This window comes from Oreochromis niloticus, linkage group LG20 (assembly GCF_001858045.2).
Source record: "Oreochromis niloticus isolate F11D_XX linkage group LG20, O_niloticus_UMD_NMBU, whole genome shotgun sequence".
NCBI classification, from domain to species: Eukaryota; Metazoa; Chordata; class Actinopteri; order Cichliformes; family Cichlidae; genus Oreochromis; species Oreochromis niloticus.
This window is the reverse complement of record NC_031984.2, coordinates 2,339,084-2,356,088: the sequence shown is the minus strand read 5'-3', so window position 1 is coordinate 2,356,088 and position 17,005 is coordinate 2,339,084. Positions and strand designations below refer to the sequence as shown.

Here is a 17,005-nt window from a genome sequence, read left to right as displayed (position 1 = left end):
TTCGTGTCCTCCTGAAAAGTAGTCATCCATCCGGAGAATGAGAGCGGGGGATGAAAGCAGAACACGTGGACTTCCTGTTGTGCAGAAGGCCTGAATGTCACAGCGGCTTCTCTTTGTCTGTGTGTAAAGTGAGCGTCACGCATGAAAATACAAAGCTTCAGTGTGAACAGACTGTCATCAGATTTGAATCCAGCGGCTCGGTTCACCGCGGACGATTCAAATCAGCCTCTGCTCGTACGTTCGCTGGCTCCGCCCTCTGTTACTCTGTCACTAACACGTTCTCATCTCTGTCGCCCACTCAGTGCCCACGGCAGGGATGACCCGGCTGGTTCGCTCCAGGACTCACTCGGCCTCCAGTGTGGGCTCCACAGATGGCGTCCGGAGCCGCAGCACCACCAACGAGGGCGCCAACTGCGCCGAGCCTGACAACACTGCAGTACACACCATTGAAATGACTGCATAGGACTGTTCCTGTTTCCTCTGTGTACCTGCAGTTCTCTCATCCAATCAGATCCTTCCTTTCTTTTAGTTGTAAATGTTTTTCCTGAAAATAGAAAGCCCTCAAAAGCTTCACTTCCAGCCCCTGTTCTCTAAATATGTTCCCTGTGAGTTTAGGGTTTAGATTTGAATGATGTCATAAACATTTCGGTGTCAGCTGCCGCCATGTTGGCTCCTTTTCCCTGCGCTCTGTAGGCGTTACTGCACACAGGTCAGTCGGTTTGTATGTATACACAGCTGTTGTATTCCTTCACTGCTCCTTTCTCACTCCTGAGTTCTTCTTTTAGTTATTACTCTTATATAATCAATATTTTGTTTATCTTTGCTGGTGGTGTTGGTTGATATGAAGCTCGTTTCTTAAATGAACCCTTCTTTGGTGCCCATTACAAAGTGGATGTGCTTCCGACCCAGATGTATTTTTGTAATCACTTGAATCGCACTGACAGAAGATCTGCGACACGAGTTTGACCTGGTTTAACGACAGAAAATGGCATCACGAGCTGCGGTTTCCTAAATGTGCACCATGAAGCCGGGTCCTCGTACAGCTCAATCAAATTGAATAAACACATTAAAACATGAAGTCAGTGGGACTGAACTTTGAGCTGGTTTCGTCCGATGCTGTTTTGCTGATCTTTAAACGGGATTTTCTTTATTCTTTTTCTGTGGCCGTGCAATTTTTTTGCCTGAGCTTCAAGAGAAAAATCAACTTAAAGAGATTTTTTTTCCAGATAATTTAGCAAAACATCCTGAAGTCAGCCTGTTACCTCCACAGTTTCCTCTCTTTCCCGTCTCTGAAGCTCGGTTCATTCGGCCCGTCCACAGCATGCTCCTTGTAGAGTGTTGGCATGCAAACTGTGCCGTGGTGTCAGTGTAGTGAGTAATGAGATGTTGTTCAGCTGTAAACCTGCTGCTCTCCATCTGAAATGAACAAAAACTCAGAGCAGGATTCTCTGGGCTGAAGCTGGCAGCAGGGGGCGCTGCTGCGTTTACTGTAAAAGGTTCAAACTAAATGATTTGATTGGGTGAAAAACAGGAGACACCATCCTGATAAAACTACAGCCAGACAGACTACGCTATCTGAACACTTGATTTATTTTCCACCTAATCTCTCCTAGAAGAGATTAGCTGGTTGCCAAAAGGTTGCAATTTCCAAGACAGCCCGACGTGATGCGGGACAAGTTACCAGGAAATGGAGGTGGTCGTAGCTGCTGCAGAAATCTTGGAGTATTTCTGGTAATGGAGTATTTCTTGCATTCTGATTGGATTTGTAGGAATTGTTTTTTGGAAAACAATGTTAATGAAAACTTTCACCACAAGGTGGCAGTGTTTTACCAGAAAGCTGTGATGACTGTGAAAGAAACATGACTGCTGTACAGATGTTAATGCTGATTCACAGCTCCATCTAGTGGATCAAAGTGGTATTACGTGAGGGTGCAGCGCAGCCTTGTTTTAGCTTTGGCTGAGATCTCTGCAGTACGTAGATGTTGTAGACGTGAGATCAGAGCTGCTGTCAGTTTTCTCACTGCATAATAAAAGTGTCACACTCAGCAGGAGGTGGAAACAAACAGCTGATGTGTAAAAGAAACAAACCAGGGTTTTTTTTCACGCACTGAGAAGCTGCTTTTCTCCTACAGTTGACGGCAGGTTGTGTTTGGCTTTCTTGGAAATGTCCTGCAGCTTTCAGCTGATGTTAAGGAACATTTTCTTGGAACGTGATGGAAAATACCCTGGTCGTGGTTGTAGAGTGTTGCTGCCCCCTGCTGGACGATTCAGCAGGAAACGAACGCCTGTAGTTTTTCAGCAGCTTTTCATGTCGACTCTTATGAAACATTCAGGTTCGGCAGGGACAGCAGGGTCAACCCACAAACTGTTCACTTCCTTTCTTCTCTATATTCTGACTGTGGTTCTGTCCTTGTTGTTGTTGTTGTTGTTGTTGTTGTTGTATCTATTACACTTATTTGTGTATTATTACTTTGGAGATTTCTACTGAAGCTTTGGTAGCGGTTCTGTTACAGAGAAGTTTGTATTCACTGGATGTTCCACAATGTAAACACGGTTTGTAATGAAATAAAACTCGTTATCCAGAGACACGGTCGAGGCAGAGCATCTCAGCTTTTCTTTAGTGGGTAAAAATACTCACATTCAGATTCTACTTGAAATAAATCAGCTGTTCAATGGTGAAGCGTCTTTATATTGTAAGGTAGACCCTACAGCAGGGGTCCCCAACTCCAGGCCTCGAGGGCCGGTGACATGTTGAGGAGGTAATTTAGCCATTTGAATCAGCTGTGTTGGATCACGGACAAATCTTAAAAACTGCAGGACACCGGCCCTCGAGGCCTGGAGTTGGGGACCCCTGCCCTACAGGGTAGACCCTGGTTCAAATAAGTATCAGTGATATCTGATGTTTACCTTCACAACAGTCCCACCTTTATTTTCTCAAAGATCTCAAAGCATACAAAACACTTCTGTTGGTCAGCAACACAAAACAAGACAACACAGCAACACAAATATTTTTAACAGCTTTTGAGGTTTAAATTTAAAACTTGCTTCACGGCTAAATACCAGAAAGCAGCAGACAAACTCTGACTGATGAACATTTAATCCAATGATGCAGCTTTAAGTTTCTTTACATCATTTTGCAGGAATGAGTGACGTGCTGTTACAGTCTTGACTCTGTCAGCAGTGAACAGTCTGATTCTGAGCGGGCAGCTTTGAGGCGCTCGGCGGTTCGCTGGGGTTTAGCTGGCAGCGGCGGGCGCCGTCTTGCTGCAGAGCCGTGCGAGCAGACCGGCCATCTGCAGCAGGGAGTTCACACCTTCAGCTATCCGCATGTGGGTGTAGCCGATCTCCTGAAGGAGAGAAACAATGAGACAGAGGTGAGATGGGACGAATTTGCATGGAAAGTCATCGTTAAAGGAACAGCTGAAACTTTTAGGAAGCGGGAAACTGCACGCCGGCTCGACTCTGACGGTCAGAAATGAGACAGTTTAAATGACGTTACCTTTGAGTATGGTGACTGAAGAATCACACAGTCACAATACTCAGATTAGGAACAGTTTTTACTTTAGTGATATATCTGACCTGGCAAAGTTGGTTTGTATTTTAATGACTTCAGATGTTTTCCACAGAAAATATAAAAGCAAATCAAAGTAGCCTGAAAATACACCAAGATTATCCCAGTGAAATTAAAATGGATCCGTGAGCTCTGAACCCAAGACTTGCTTCAAGAAACTATTTAGAATAAAAAGTAAACACGGGGATTTCTACAGAGCAGATTTCAACACTTGAGCTCCTCCAGCTCAGACTGACCAGCAGCTTGAAGCTTAAAGCTGCTGCCGTCCTCGACTTCATGCTCCGTCAGACCGAAATGACACCATAAAGTGTTTACAGGTTTCTGCCTAGAGACGAGCTGATGAGTGGGACTGATGGATGCAGACAGTCAGTCACGGTGAAGCTGTTTTACTCCTCCATCTGTTCCTGTCCTCACTTCAGAACAGGACAAAATAAATAAATAAATCATGGAAGCGTGCAGCACGGTGGTTAGCACTGTTGCCGCACAGCAAGAAGGTCCTGAGTTCAATTCCTCCATCAGGCCGGGGTCTTTCTGTGTGGAGTTTGCATGTTCTCCCCGTGTTTGCGTGGGTTCCCTCCGGGTACTCCGGCTTCCTCCCACCGTCCAAAGACATGCAGTTTGAGGGGATAGGTTAATTGGATAATCCAAATTGTCACTAGGTGTGAATGTGCGAGTGAATGTCAGTGCGAATGATTGTCTGTCCCTGTGTGTTGGCCCTGCGACAGACTGGCGACGTGTCCAGGGTGTACCCCGCCTCTCGCCCTATGACAGCTGGGATAGGCTCCAGCGCCCCCGCGACCCTGGAAAGGATAAGCGGAAGCGAATGGATGGATGGATGGAAGCGTGCAGCTGGAATGAGCTTCCGGGGAAGGAGGTGGCTGTGGAGAGGAAAGTCTGGATATCTCAGCTCTGACATCTGCCCTCAGGAACATGATCCAGGTAAAAATCGATGTTTGGGTGCCGGAGTTCAGAAAGTTCCGGAAAATTTCCACTAAGAAAACCTAAAACATCCAGATCTGTAACAGCACCGGGGAGGGCGTCTCTGTCAGCCTGTCCTGTGGTACTACCAGAGGAGTCCATCAATGATGTTCAGCACTTTGTTTAAAATCTCCTTTAATCGGTAGCCATCAGCAGAACTGCTCCTCAGTTATTATTCATATTTCCTGAGAGCTCATAGATGTATGCAAGTGGCCACCACCCGCCCAACACAGCAGCCCAGCAGACAGCAGCATCGTCCTTCCTGTTTCTCCGCGTGACAGGAAGCTGAAAAGGAAAGCAGATGACAGCTGCTCGAACCAGCACAGTTGACAGTAATTTAAATTTAGAAAATAAACAGCGGTACGTGAACCCAGTGAGAGTACACTGACATTCAACCGCTCTACCGGAGGACTGAGTAATCACATCCTGCATGGGCGTGGCTAAGCAGCCGCTGTCTTATGCCTGGGCGCCGCTCACAGTCACAGTCTGACAAATATTTGCATATTACAAGTCAGCCTTGCAAAGGGAAGCAACTCCGAGTTCTGTCCCCATTTCCCAGTTAACAGAAAACCTCCAAAGTGTGTGAACAGCGCAGACAGTCCCCCGTGGGCGGCGACTCCATCCATCCAGTCAGCAGGGGATTTCCCCATCAGGTGACTCAGGAGGGAAATTCAGTCACATCTGGTGTCACAGGGATCTTTGTATAGCAGCGTGAGACTTTACTTCCTGTTCTGTTGCGGAAGAAACCTTAGGTTAAAAGTTGGTTTCAGTTTATTACCTACAGTGCTTAAAAAAGAAAAAAGCAGAAGCTTCAAGAACCTGAAACACAAACGTCAGAGGAGAAAGAAAAAGCAATGAGTGAGGGTGGTTAAAGATAAAAACGTGACCTCACCGTCAGATGCACACTGTGGTTTCCTTCACATCATACTAATAAATCTGACCTCTGCTACTGTTCTGAGCAAACGTTTCAGACCCTGATCACATGACCTCACAGACGGGCATGTTTGCACGTAAAAGTTCTCGGATATATGCCGGTCCTGGTCTTTGCAGGATCTTCCAGAATCTGGAGTTCCACTCTGAAGTTAACAAGAAGTTGGTGCAGTGAATTAGTAACTGTGATACGCGAGTACCTTGCAGAGGCCTTCTGAGCAACCTGCCGACGCTCCAGGGATGCTTTGAGTGAACAATGAACGTGATGAAATGAAGGACAAATAAGTGGAACTCAATTGTAAAAGATTTCAGTGATTTAACGTGAGCGTTTAAGTGGAAGCTGAGTCAGAGGTTACACCAAAAGAGGAAGTGGCCACAGAAAGGCTCACTCAGACAGAAGGACCCGCTCAGGGTCAGCTTATCAAGCAAAACGAGCATCTGCTCCACCCGGCAGGATTTCACCGTATCCAGGTAACATTAGGGTTAACTCTGGGTTTTCTGTACTCTGAAGGTGGTTCACTTCCTAATGGGGTAAATCGCCATGGCAACTTATACTGCAGACGAACTGGTACGAAATCACCGTCTACTGACCAATCAATTCTCCAGAAAAAGACTGTCACTCCTGGACGATTCTCTGCTGGGAGAGCAGGAGCGTCTGAGGGCTTTGTGTTTCCCTGATCACTAATAAATGTTTACTTCTTTTTTTCCTGTTCGCAGCACAATCAGACACTTTTCTGTTAGCGTTAATATCTGATACTAAAACAGAACACCTACACTACACTCTCAACTCACATCTTGTACATACACTATATTTGAATTCTGTTTTTATATTTAATCTCAAAAGTGCATCATGCTGTCACGGGAATGCCTGTGTATTAATGGTGATGCAGAACAGTATAAATGTAGTTCTACACTGACTGCTTACCTGCTTATGCCCGATGTTTGGTTAAATGAGTCCAGATAACGACACCTGCCTACAAACTCATTTCTGAAAACAATAATGGCGAGTGAAGGGCTTTTATTTATTTTTCTAAACAGCTGATGCTGATATAATACTCTGTGCATGCCTTCACAGAGCAGCTGCCATGTGCTGGGACTACCAGTGGTTTACAAGTCATCAGGATCAGCTGATTTCAATCGGAGCCGTTGATGAACTCACCTTGATGAACTCCAGTTTCAGGTACTCGGCCATCTGGTAGGTCTTACAGACCCTGAAGATGTTCCCAATGATGTCCTCTGGAGAATAGCCCAGCGCCCACAGCTGCTCCACGACTTTGTAGGCCTCGTCGATGTTCCCGTCCACGCAGTGTCCCAACATGCTTTTTACCATCAGGGGATGGGGCTCGTCGCACACCTTAAACACGTTCTCACTGTTGATGTAGCCGAAACCAGAGTGAGTGGACTGCAGGTTGTTCAGCGCCTGGAAAGAAAAGGGCAAAACGGATTCAGAAAATCCATGTTCAACCTCTGGGATGAGCGCCTGACTCTAAGCTCCGCCCCTCACCTGTCTCATGTCTCCCTGCGCAGTGAAGATGATGGCCTCCAGTCCATCGTCGGACACTGAGAGGCGCTCTTTCTCCACCACTTCCTGCAGCCGGACGAGGATCTGTCCGTCGGTCAGTTTGGAGTACCGCAGCACGGCGCAGCGGGACTGGATCGGCTCGATGATCTTATCAGAGGCGTTGCAGGCGAGAGCGAAGCGTGTTGTCTTTGAGTAGATCTCCATGATCCTCCTCAGCGCCTGCTGAGCTCCGTCTGTCATGCTGGGAGGATGGAAACATCACAGAAACTGCTCTCAGATCAGTGTTCACACAAGATTGACTGTTCTGCTGTCAAAAAGCTCCCCCTACACCCCCACCTGCCCACCCACCCACAGCCTCACACACAGACACTATACTCAGACCAAGTCCTTTGCACTACGCACTACACACACACACACACACACACACACACACACACACACACACACACACACACACACACACACACACACACACACACACACACTATTTGTTGCAACCATAATTTTGTTGTACATATACAATGACAATAAAGGTCTATTCTATTCAATTCTAGTCTTTACTGTCAAACAGCTGCTGCCAAGTCACATGTGATGGAGGGCAGGTACAACTGAGCAGGTTGTCCAGCTGTGTCTACTCATCAGTTACACTGTCACTGATGTAAACTTTTTATTTTCATTTACAGGTTATATTAAGTTCACTCTGATGAACAGCATGATTAGATTCTCACATCGCATGAAGTTTATTCACCAAGCATCTGAGTCTAACTACATTAGAGCCACTTCAAAGAAAGTTTCACTAAAACCAGGTAACAGAAACAAAAACAGCAACAGTTACTGGCAGCAAAGTTCATCTCAACGAATCACCTCGGTATCGCTGCCATCGGACACAAGGGAGCTTCTCTGACTCATCAACCTGTATCGGACTCCTTTCACAAACATTTACAGCCTCTTAGTGTAAATAGAGACGAACACTTCTGACCCGGCATTGACAGCTGAAGTAAACAGTGGACTGACAGCCTGTACAGGTGGGGAAAACCTCCGGGAATGACCTGTTCCACGTTGGAGTATGCTCGCTACAGATGAACGGTGGCCAGAGTTTTTGGGGTGACTCAGGGGGTTAAAACGTAAAAAAACCAACTACAGAATATTTAAATTGATGTATCTGTTTTTTATTACTTCTTTATTAGATAGATTAGATAGATAAGATAGATCTCTCGCAACACAAACAGAAGGACAAACACAGCAGCCGGTCCCTGCCGTTATGGGACGATATCAATTTCATGTTTTTGATTTCTTGGTGGACTAAAACAGATTTCTCCTACAGCAGCCCCCATAGCCAAGAGTATGCCCCAAAATTGCAGTTGACTGCAATTTACTGACATCTAGTGGTGGGATTCTCCATCTCTGATGAAGTGTGTTATGTCAGTAAAGTTTTACTTGCTTGTCATTTTGCACTCTGCACAAACTGACTTTGCAACCAAAGGACCTCAGCTTAGAGATTTGTTGGTTTTTGTGCTTTTTTTAGAGAACAGTTGACGTTTGTCATTTTGGTCAATGCAGTGCTACTGAAGCTTGATTCGTTCTGTGTGACTGGCCTTTCGTGGGAGCAAAGCATGTTTTATGGAGGATTCACAAAGACGAGGACCAAGAGACAAAAACTGGTTTTCAGTGTGAACATGACCGACGAGGGCACTGCCAGCAGATCTTTCTTGTTATCAGTATTCCGTACTTCATGTTACCTTTAACTTTTATCCGAAGTATTGGAATTTCCTTATTTTTAAAAGTCACTGCACGGCTTGCTTACCTGTCGGCTTCGTCCAGAATGATGATCTTGTGCCGTCCTTTGGGCAGCGTGACCTTCTGCTGAGCAAACATCTTGATCTTGTTCCTCACCACGTCGATGCCCCTGCAGATAAAAAGCTCACCGTCAGCTCCCAGCCCACCTTCACCAAACGACCAGCGGTCGTCCTGAGCGGCGCCTCACCTGTCGTTGGAGGCGTTCAGCTCCAGCACGGCGTCCTTCATAGAGGTTCCCAACAAAGCGCGGGCCAAACACAAGATGCTGGTGGTCTTTCCAGTGCCGGGAGGACCTGAATAACAACATGCATGACTCAGCCAGAGTTTCCCAATTATCTGCCTGGTGGTAGATGGCGACTGTCATACCTGCTGATCTCTTATTTGGTGCATAAGCTTGTCCAGAGCTGGTTAGCTCTGCTGCAAAAGTTACGAGCTGATGAACCGCATTCATAAAAACTAGAATTATATCTGAAGTGACCTCACAAAGCCCCTAATGCTGCTTCAGACCTCAGGTGAGTCTACATGTCCAAGAACTCAAGTAAAAATAAAGCACATAGAAGATGACATTTCCTTGGAAAACACAGTTTTTCCTTCAGTTACTTTAAGAAATGCCCGTTACATGCAAAATTAGTCTTTAGATGTGACGCTGTAGTCTCATTGGTCTCAGTTTTTATAAGGATGCAGGTTTACTGGCTACCTTTTGTCTTCTGATGTCCTTATGTACTGTACACTCTCCTCGTGGATATGAATGCCACTGTAATTTTGGTTTTTTTAATCATTTCTTTTAACATTTATTTTTTGAAAGTGGAATGATTATACAGCATACATCTTTAATGACTTTAAAGCGTGAGCACACAATTCTTGTTTTTTTAATGTATTTTGGATTTTCTCTAATCCACACAGGTTCATATATAGAAATATTCCCCAAATAATATTTGGTTAAATGTCCCTTAGCAACCTGCACTTCGACCTGATCCTTTTGGTTGCCATCAACTAGCTTCTGGCATAATTGACTGGATATTTGACCGCTCTGGTAAATTGGTTAGTTTCCTGATACAGGCTTTATTAGCTAGGTGCACAGAAGAGTGACAGGAAAGCAGAGAGAGAGAGGGGAAGACGAGCAGCAAAGGGTTCCGATTCGAACTTGGGCCAGCCATACGGCATATGGTTGCCTGCTCATCCCTGTGAATAGAGCTGGGCGATAGAACGATAACGATATGTATTGCGAAATAACTTTTTCTTGATAGAAAAATTTAACTATTGTGATAGGCCTCATCTCTCTTGTCCTCTTAAAAGAAAAAAAAAAAAGAACAGCCAATCCAAATTAAGTAGCGCAGAGCCGAACCAATCACAGCCGCAGCGTCACGTCACGTGACTTGTTACGTACAGCACAAGCGCCAAGGCGCACATGTGTGTTTGTGTGTTTGTAACTTTGCCAAAACAATGTCGGACTCTGTAGTTTTCTCTGGTCCCCTCCCCAATCAGACCAGGAGTGACATGTTTAGCCGCATGTTCTCCTTAAATTGCTGGCTGTCTGAGTGGTGTCCCAGAAACGATGTGGGCTTCATAGATAATTGGCAAACCTTCTGGAGGAAACCTGGTCTTGTTAGGAGAGACGGCATCCATCCCACTTTGGATGGAGCCGCTCTCATTTCTAGAAATATGGACCAATTTATTAAACCCCCCAAAATATCCAGAGTTGGGACCAGGAAGCAGAGTTGCAGTCTCACACGCCTCTCTGCAGCTTCTCTCCTCCTGCTACCCCCCCAAAAACCCATCTCCATTGAGACTGTGTCAGCTCCCAAACAGACAAAAAACAAACTAAAAACCAGCAACAAACAACTTAAACATAAAAAAATCACAAAGAAAGAACAATACAGTATCCACATCTGAACCAAAGAGTAAAACAGTGAAATGTGGATTATTAAATATTAGGTCTCTCTCCTCCAAGTCTCTGTTAGTACATGACTTAATAATTGATCAACAAATCGATTTACTCTGCCTTACAGAAACCTGGTTGCAGCAGGATGAGTATGTTAGTTTAAATGAATCAACACCCCCGAGTCATTCTAACTACCAGAAACCTCGAAGCACAGGCCGAGGGGGCGGTGTGGCAGCAATTTTTCACACCAGCCTATTAATTAACGAAAGACCAAGACAGACTTTTAATTCATTTGAAAGCCTGATGCTTAGCCTCGTCCACCCCAGCTGTAAAACTCAGAAACCAGTCTTACTTGTTATCATCTATCGTCCACCTGGGCCTTACACAGAGTTTCTCTCTGATTTCTCAGACTTTTTATCTGATTTAGTGCTCAGCTCAGATAAAATAATTATTGTGGGTGATTTTAACATCCATGTAGATGCTAAAAATGACAGCCTCAACATGGCATTTAATCTGTTATTAGACTCAATTGGCTTCTCTCAAAATGTAAAAGAACCCACCCACCACTTTAATCACACTCTAGATCTTGTTTTAACATATGGCATAGAAACTGAACATTTAACAGTGTTTCCTGAAAACCCTCTGCTGTCTGATCATTTCCTGATAACATTTACATTTACAATAATTGATTACACAGCAGTGGAGAGTAGACTTTATCAAAGTAGATGTCTTTCTGAAAGTGCTGTAACTAAGTTTAAGAATATAATCCACCCACTGTTATCATCTTCAATGCCCTGTACCAACACAGAGCAGAGCAGCTATCTGAACGCTACTCCAACAGAGGTCGATTATCTTGTTAATAATTTTACCTCCTCACTACGTACGACTCTGGATACTGTAGCTCCTGTGAAAACTAAGGCCTCAAATCCGAAGTACCTGACTCCGTGGTATAATTCTCAAACACGTAGCCTAAAGCAGATAACTCGTAAGCTGGAGAGGAAATGGCGTGTCGCAAATTTAGAGGATCATCATTTAGCCTGGAGAAATAGTTTGCTGCTTTATAAGAAAGCCCTCCGCAAAGCCAGAACATCTTACTATTCGTCACTGATTGAAGAAAATAAGAACAACCCCAGGTTTCTCTTCAGCACTGTAGCCAGGCTGACAAACAGTCAGAGCTCTACTGAGCCAACAATCCCTTTAACGTTAACTAGTAATGACTTCATGAACTTCTTCACAAATAAAATTTTTATCATTAGAGAAAAAATTACCAATAATCATCCCACAGATGTAATATTATGTACAGCTACTCTTAGTACCATCGATGTTAAGTTAGACTCTTTTTCTCCAATTGATCTTTCTGAGTTAACTTCAATAATTAATTCCTCCAAACCATCAACGTGTCTTTTAGACCCCATTCCTACAAAACTGCTCAAAGAAGTCCTGCCATTAATTAATTCTTCGATCTTAAATATGATCAACCTATCTCTAATAATCGGCTATGTACCACAGGCCTTCAAGCTGGCTGTAGTTAAACCTTTACTCAAAAAGCCATCTCTAGACCCAGCTGTCTTAGCTAATTATAGGCCAATCTCCAACCTTCCTTTTATATCAAAAATCCTTGAAAGAGTAGTTGTCAAACAGCTAACAGATCATCTGCAGAGGAATGGCTTATTTGAAGAGTTTCAGTCAGGTTTCAGAGCTCATCACAGCACAGAAACAGCTTTAGTGAAGGTTACAAATGATCTTCTTATGGCCTCTGACAGTGGACTCATCTCTGTGCTTGTCCTGCTAGACCTCAGTGCTGCGTTTGATACTGTTGATCATAATATCCTATTAGAGCGATTAGAACATGCTGTAGGTATTACAGGTACTGCACTGCAGTGGTTTGTATCATATCTATCTAATAGACTCCAATTTGTTCAAGTAAATGGAGAGTCCTCTTCACACACTAAGGTCAATTATGGTGTTCCACAGGGTTCAGTGCTAGGACCAATTCTATTTACATTATACATGCTTCCCCTAGGCAACATCATTAGAAGACATAGCATACATTTTCACTGCTATGCAGATGACACGCAGCTCTATCTATCCATGAAGCCAGGGAACACACACCAATTAGTTAAACTGCAGGAATGTCTTAAAGACATAAAGACCTGGATGGTCGCTAACTTTCTGCTTCTTAATTCAGATCAAACTGAGGTTATTGTACTCGGCCCTGAAAATCTTAGAAATATGGTATCTAAGCAGATTCTTACTCTGGATGGCATTACCTTGGCCTCCAGTAACACTGTGAGGAACCTTGGAGTCATTTTTGACCAGGACATGTCCTTTAATGCACATATTAAACAAATATGTAAGACTGCTTTCTTCCATTTGCGCAACATCTCTAAAATTAGAAATATCCTGTCTCAGAGTGACGCTGAAAAACTAGTTCATGCATTTATTACTTCCAGGCTGGACTACTGTAATTCTTTATTATCAGAATGTCCTAAAAACTCGCTGAAAAGCCTTCAGCTAATCCAAAATGCTGCAGCAAGAGTCCTGACAGGGACTAGAAAGAGAGAGCAGATTTCTCCTGTTTTGGCTTCCCTTCATTGGCTTCCTGTTAAATCCAGAATTGAATTCAAAATCCTGCTCCTCACATACAAGGTCTTAAATAATCAGGCCCCATCTTATCTTAATGACCTTGTAGTACCATATCACCCTATTAGAGCACTTCGCTCTTGCACTGCAGGCCTACTTGTTGTTCCTAGAGTATTTAAAAGTAGAATGGGAGGCAGAGCCTTCAGTTTTCAGGCCCCTCTTCTGTGGAACCAACTTCCAGTTTGGATTCGGGAGACAGACACTATCTCTACTTTCAAGATTAGGCTTCAAACTTTCCTTTTTGCTAAAGCATATAGTTAGGGCTGGACCAGGTGACCCTGAATCCTCCCTTAGTTATGCTGCAATAGACGTAGGCTGCCGGGGATTCCCATGATGCATTGAGTTTTTCCTTTCCAGCCACTCACTATGTGTTAATAGACCTCTCTGCATCGAATCATATCTGTTATTAATTTCTGTCTCTCTTCCACAGCATGTCTTTCATCCTGTTTTCCTTCTTTCACCCCAACCGGTCGCAGCAGATGGCGACCCTCCCTGAGCCTGGTTCTGCCGGAGGTTTCTTCCTGTTAAAAGGGAGTTTTTCCTTCCCACTGTCGCCAAAGTGCTTGCTCATAGGGGGTCATATGATATGATTGTTGGGGTTTTCTCTGTATTTATTATTGTGCGATCTATTGTACAATATAAAGCGCCTTGAGGCGACTTTTGTTGTGATTTGGCGCTATATAAATAAAATTGAATTGAATTGAATTGGAAGCAGCCAGCCGGGCTGCCCAGGTAATGGAGGAAATGAGTGTGCCGACTAGAGAAAAATCAACCGAGAGCGTGAGCGAAGGTTACCGAAGAGAAAACAGATGATGGTTCCAATGCCAGAGAGCTTGTCGAACGGAAGGGCCACAGAAGTTCCGTAGTGTGAAGGTATTTCGGCTATTTAAGTCTGACAAAAAACAGAGTAGCGCGCACTGTAAATTGTGCCGAAAGCAAGTCTGGAAATACAATAAAGCGGTGCATGCTCAATCTCTGACTGAAAGCGCTAATTCATCATTCGGCTTTTGTCAGACTAAAGTAACTGTTAAAACTGTTTGAAAAGCTAAGCTATACAACAAGGAGAGATTGAGAATTTCCTTTTAGTTCTCAGTTTATTTGATATTGACAAAAGTTAGTCAATTTTGTCTGTTCTTCTGTAAAACAAACTAAGATTTATTTTTAGAATTAAAATTTTGTTTCTAAGTGGAATTGACAATTTAGTCTGTTTTGTTTTTTCTGTTTTGAAACTTAAACGCTTTAGTGGCTGCGTTTTGTGTAGTTTGCAATATTTGCCTTTATTTATCTGAAACTGAAGTCTCATGTTCCTTAAGTACATCTACCCTGTTGAACTTATTATGGGAAATAAATATTTAAATCAAAACAAGCTGCTAATTATTTCACATTTTACTTGTGAGCAACGGCACATTTAAATCTTACAAATATAGTTATTTGGCTTATATCGTGATATATATCGTTATCGCCTGAAATGAAAAAAACATATCGTGATATGAAAAAATCTTATGTCGCCCAGCTCTACCTGTGAACTAAACTGGCACCACCAGAACCAACTTTTAAGTGTAGTTCAAAATTTTCAGCTTAATGTTATCCTGCTAACAACTGTGTCTTAGTTTCAACCATCTAATTGATTTGATTTGAGATCAAGCTGAGTAATTGGGAGACTGTCATCCTCCTTCATCCTTTGTGGAATGTACGACTGGCAGCAAAACAGCCTCAATGATGCTGCCATTACTAACGGCTTGACAGTTGGTGCAGTGTTCTTGGGTTTTCAAGCATCATATTTACTCCTCCAAACAGACCTCCTGTCATCAAGTCCAAAAGCTCAATCTTTGTCTCCTCTGACCATGAAACTCTTCTCCAGAAGGCATTTGGCTTGTTCATCTGGGCAGCTGCAAATTTCAGGTGAGCTTGAAGGTGTCAATTTTGGTCTATGGGCTTCTTCCTTGGTCGGCACCATCTTAGTCCATGGCGATGCAAAACTGGCTTCACTGTGGACAGTGACACTGGTGGTCCAGCAGTTTCCAGCTCATGGGAGTGTTGGGCCACGATGGGTCCTGAGTTGTTCCAGAACATCCTAACGAATTTCCTTGCATCTGACGTGAAAAGTTTAGGTTTTCCTCCAGACACATCTAAATAACTTTACCTGCGTGCATTTGTCCGACCGGACGACCTCGAAACTGCAGTTGTTTACAAATGACTAAAAGACAGCTCTCCAACTTGTGAATTTACAATTCACCTTCTTAGAACTACACCAGGTTCTGAGCATTCATAAATCCAATGAATGGATATAAATCTTTTAATTTTTACATTTATTAAAGATCTATGCTGTACAATCATTTCATCTTGGAAAAAGAAAAGGTCAAAGAAATGAAAAGCCCTAAATGACCCTGATAGTCATACCTCTGATGATTGGATGCACAGCTGTATTTGGGATCTACCTTTTTAAGTTGTGTGTGACTGAGCTCAGTCAAAGAAAGCGTGGTAAACGGCACGTGATCTTTAAAGTAAACCGATGAGGAACATAACACCATGTGTCAGAGATCTGTAATATTGCATTACATGTTGGTAAAATGATGGTCAAATTTCCATCATAAAAAATGTGTGGTTCTCAACTCTGAAAATGTGCTTTTTTCCCTGTAGGTACAAAAGTCATTTAGGAGTTTCTCAGCAGGTAATCAAACTTTTGGTAAGTTAGTTCTTCCTCGAAGTAGCTATACTGTTTATTCTCCTCCATACAGGCTTCCTGTAAATAAATCTCCAGCCTAGCGGCAGCCTGGGGAACACACAACCCTCTAAGTGTTCTAACCCTTTGCATGAGAAGTCCTAACCGTGTAAAAGTCCTCACTGACCTGCGATGATTATGTTGGGGACGTTTCCCTCTCTGGCGAAGACCTCTAGCCTGCTCACCGTCTCCTCGTTTCCCACAATCTCGTTCAGCTTCAGCGGCCGGTATTTCTCCACCCACGGCAGCTCGTAAGCGCTCCCGGAGCCTTTAGACGAGGACTCTCCGGCCTCCGTGTCCGCCTTCTGTCCGCTTTCTGTGGGTTTCTGCTTACACTCAGTCTCCGCCATCTCCACGTCCATGATGTCTGTTTCTGCTCCCTGACAGCCCGCGAACGGAGGTTTCCCTCCCTGACAACAGCGCCAGAGCAAACCAACTCCTCATTGGCTGAGCGTTTATGGGTGAAGGTCGTGATTGGCTAAGAAAAACCTCGCGATGTTTCACATCCACAACCGTATAAACGCGAGATGTCAATAGAAAACAAGAAACGTTTCACGTAAAAACGAATTTATTTACTCTTTCAAGTACATGTAATTGTTTAGATTAGACGACTATTTCAGAACAGAACCATGTTGATAACAATTTAAATCTTCATTTTAACAGCTTTAACTAAATATTTACTCATTCATCCTCCTTTGTTATTGAGATTTTATGACGTTCTTGTCATGCTTCATAAAAACTGTTTTCCCCCTTCTGTTTAAACAAAATATACCTCAGTAATGCACATTTCTCATCGGTTTTTTTTGCTATTTTACAGTTAGTCATGAAAATTATTTACACGCTGTTCTCAGTGGCTGCACGTACTTTTTAAATGGGTTATATCCTTACACACAGGCACACTCATGCTCAGTATCAATTATTAGGTACACTGGAGTTTAAGCTGGTTCTAATGGGCCAAAC

At 43.6% G+C, this 17,005-nt stretch overlaps 2 protein-coding genes across 3 annotated transcripts in view; one reads left to right on the top strand and one right to left on the bottom strand.

Moving 5' to 3' along the window:
• The window catches only part of LOC100710142 (protein NDRG3), a 31,004-nt gene extending 28,416 nt beyond the window's left edge, over window positions 1-2,588 (top strand). For both annotated transcript variants that reach the window (XM_019349453.2, XM_005477808.4), the window contains one exon: window positions 303-2,588. In XM_019349453.2, coding sequence (XP_019204998.1) covers window positions 303-463 — 161 coding nt within the window. In that variant the 3' untranslated portion in view covers window positions 464-2,588. The remainder of the gene's footprint in view (window positions 1-302) is intronic.
• Window positions 2,589-2,902: 314 nt separating this feature from the next.
• rfc2 (replication factor C (activator 1) 2) lies at window positions 2,903-16,479 on the bottom strand. The gene is made up of 6 exons (XM_003446012.5): window positions 16,173-16,479; window positions 8,986-9,091; window positions 8,806-8,907; window positions 6,984-7,242; window positions 6,639-6,899; window positions 2,903-3,347 (listed from the first exon to the last, which is right to left on the bottom strand). Exons 1-6 carry the CDS (start codon window positions 16,405-16,407, stop codon window positions 3,237-3,239), a joined length of 1,074 nt encoding a protein of 357 aa, XP_003446060.1. The 5' UTR covers window positions 16,408-16,479; the 3' UTR covers window positions 2,903-3,236.
• Between the last annotated feature and the right edge of the window lie 526 nt (window positions 16,480-17,005).